This window comes from Nematolebias whitei, chromosome 22 (genome assembly GCF_014905685.2).
Source record: "Nematolebias whitei isolate Nwh7 chromosome 22, NemWhi1, whole genome shotgun sequence".
Taxonomy (NCBI): Eukaryota; Metazoa; Chordata; class Actinopteri; order Cyprinodontiformes; family Rivulidae; genus Nematolebias; species Nematolebias whitei.
In genome coordinates this window covers 23861612-23863475 of record NC_056519.1, presented here as the reverse complement: position 1 = coordinate 23863475, position 1864 = coordinate 23861612, and the positions used below count along the sequence as shown (strand labels likewise).

General features: G+C 39.4%; 1 protein-coding gene across 1 annotated transcript in view; it reads left to right on the top strand.

Moving 5' to 3' along the window:
- Window positions 1-339: 339 nt before the first annotated feature.
- The window catches only part of LOC119428442 (crystal protein), a gene marked incomplete at both ends in the record, with an annotated part of 5788 nt that continues 4263 nt past the window's right edge, over window positions 340-1864 (top strand). The window contains 2 exon segments of the mRNA XM_037696122.1: window positions 340-538; window positions 942-1075. Of these exon segments, the coding sequence (XP_037552050.1) occupies window positions 340-538; window positions 942-1075 (333 nt within the window).

The window sequence follows — 1864 nt, the reverse complement described above, 5'->3', positions numbered from 1 at the left end:
CAACATGCATCATGGATCGGAAAAATCCGATACGTAAATTATGCTGGTATTGGAGGCCGATACTGATACTGGATCGGATTAGCCCCATCCCTAAATGTTATTTGGTCAAAGGGAAAAAAATATCGGTATTTGTATCAGTTATCGCCCACTTAAGTTTTAACATATCGGATATCGGCCAAAAATCCAATATCATGCATCCCTAGCAGTTCTCTGACATCATACACACAAAAAAAGAGAAACCTTTATAAATATACTAATTTAGGGTTTTCATAAAATAAAAAAAAAAATCAATTTCAGGGAAGAAAACTGAAATGCATTCTCTTTTGTTCCACAAAGGTCAGTGAGGACTGCCTTTACCTCAACATTTTTGTTCCCCTTGATGTGAACCTCACTTCTCCTCGAGGGCGCCCCCTGCCCATCATGGTGTGGATCCATGGAGGCGATTTCGTAGCCGGTTCTGCCTCCAAGCCGTTGTCTGACGAGCGCTTCATCAGTAACTTCACCAACACTGTTGTCGTGAATCTGCAGTACCGACTGGGTAAGACAGCTTGGTTGTATTTTGCTTTAATGTGATCTTGTTCTGCCGAAATAAAATGTCTGTTAGGCAGAAGATAGTGGGGGTTCTGTGTGCACATTGTTTATAAATTGGATTGTATGGACTAGGATAAAGACTGAATTAACTTTAATACAAACTGTCTTGAAGACAGCCATGAACATTTGTTAAGATGCTCGCTTTGTTAAGATAACGTCTTAGAAGCTGCATGCATGTGTACAAGACAGAAAGAAAGGGAAATTGTTAATGTTGTTATAATAAATTGTATTCTTTCAAGAATGAAAACGGGCGTTAAGATGAGATTGGTTATTGGGATTTGGGAGGAAATGAATGTCTTGCCTGAGTTAATTTTGTCTCACTGATCATGTGAACTGATGCGCGATTGAAGGGGCATTTGGATTCCTTGTGTCGGGTGAAGATCCCCACTCCTCAGCTGCAGGGAATTATGGGATTTTGGACCAGCAGGCGGCTCTTCTTTGGGTACAGCAGAACATTGCTGCATTCGGAGGTGACCCCAGCAAGGCAAGCCACGATGCACAAAATCACAAAGCTATCCACTCACGCTACAGTAAAATATTCTGTTGTTCTTAGAAAATCTCTTTATTTTGGAGTCCTGGTGGTGTACTTTCCTAAAAGTACATGGGCACAAAATGTGGTTTATGTTTGAAAAATACAAATAATGATACTGGCACTTTGAATTATTTCAGATAATATTTTCCATCATGACTTCCAGTGTCTCTTAATTATTGCAGAGTAACATGTTGGTGTGGATTTTCAGTCACCCAGGAGATGATGAACCTTAGAGGTTTAAACTGTGCAAAAAATAATCCCTGGATTAGAATAGCAGTAGAAGCCATTTCCAACTGATTAACTTTTGGAGTTACAGTACCCCTCGCTACTTCGCAGTTCATTTATCACAGACTCGCTCTATCACTGTTTTTCAAAATAAGATTGGACATGACACATAACTGGTTTATTGATGGATGATCCGCACGATCAGCATGGAATTTTTATTTAAAATAAATAATTTTGCACCTGCTGCATATTTGTGCAGGCCATACTGCAGGATAAACTTCCTGCTGCAGCTGATCAGCTGTTCTCCATGCAGAGCCGAGAAGTGGGCGTGGCCAAGAGTGCTTGCGGGTGACTGAGAGCAGAAGAGGCAGGGAGATGAAATCATGACATTCTCTGCTCTTTTAGAGCGTTTAGAGTTTAGAAACATTGTTTAGAATATTGCAAGAGTGTGGGAAGAGTTTAAAACACCTTTATATATATATATATATATATATATATATATATATATATATATAT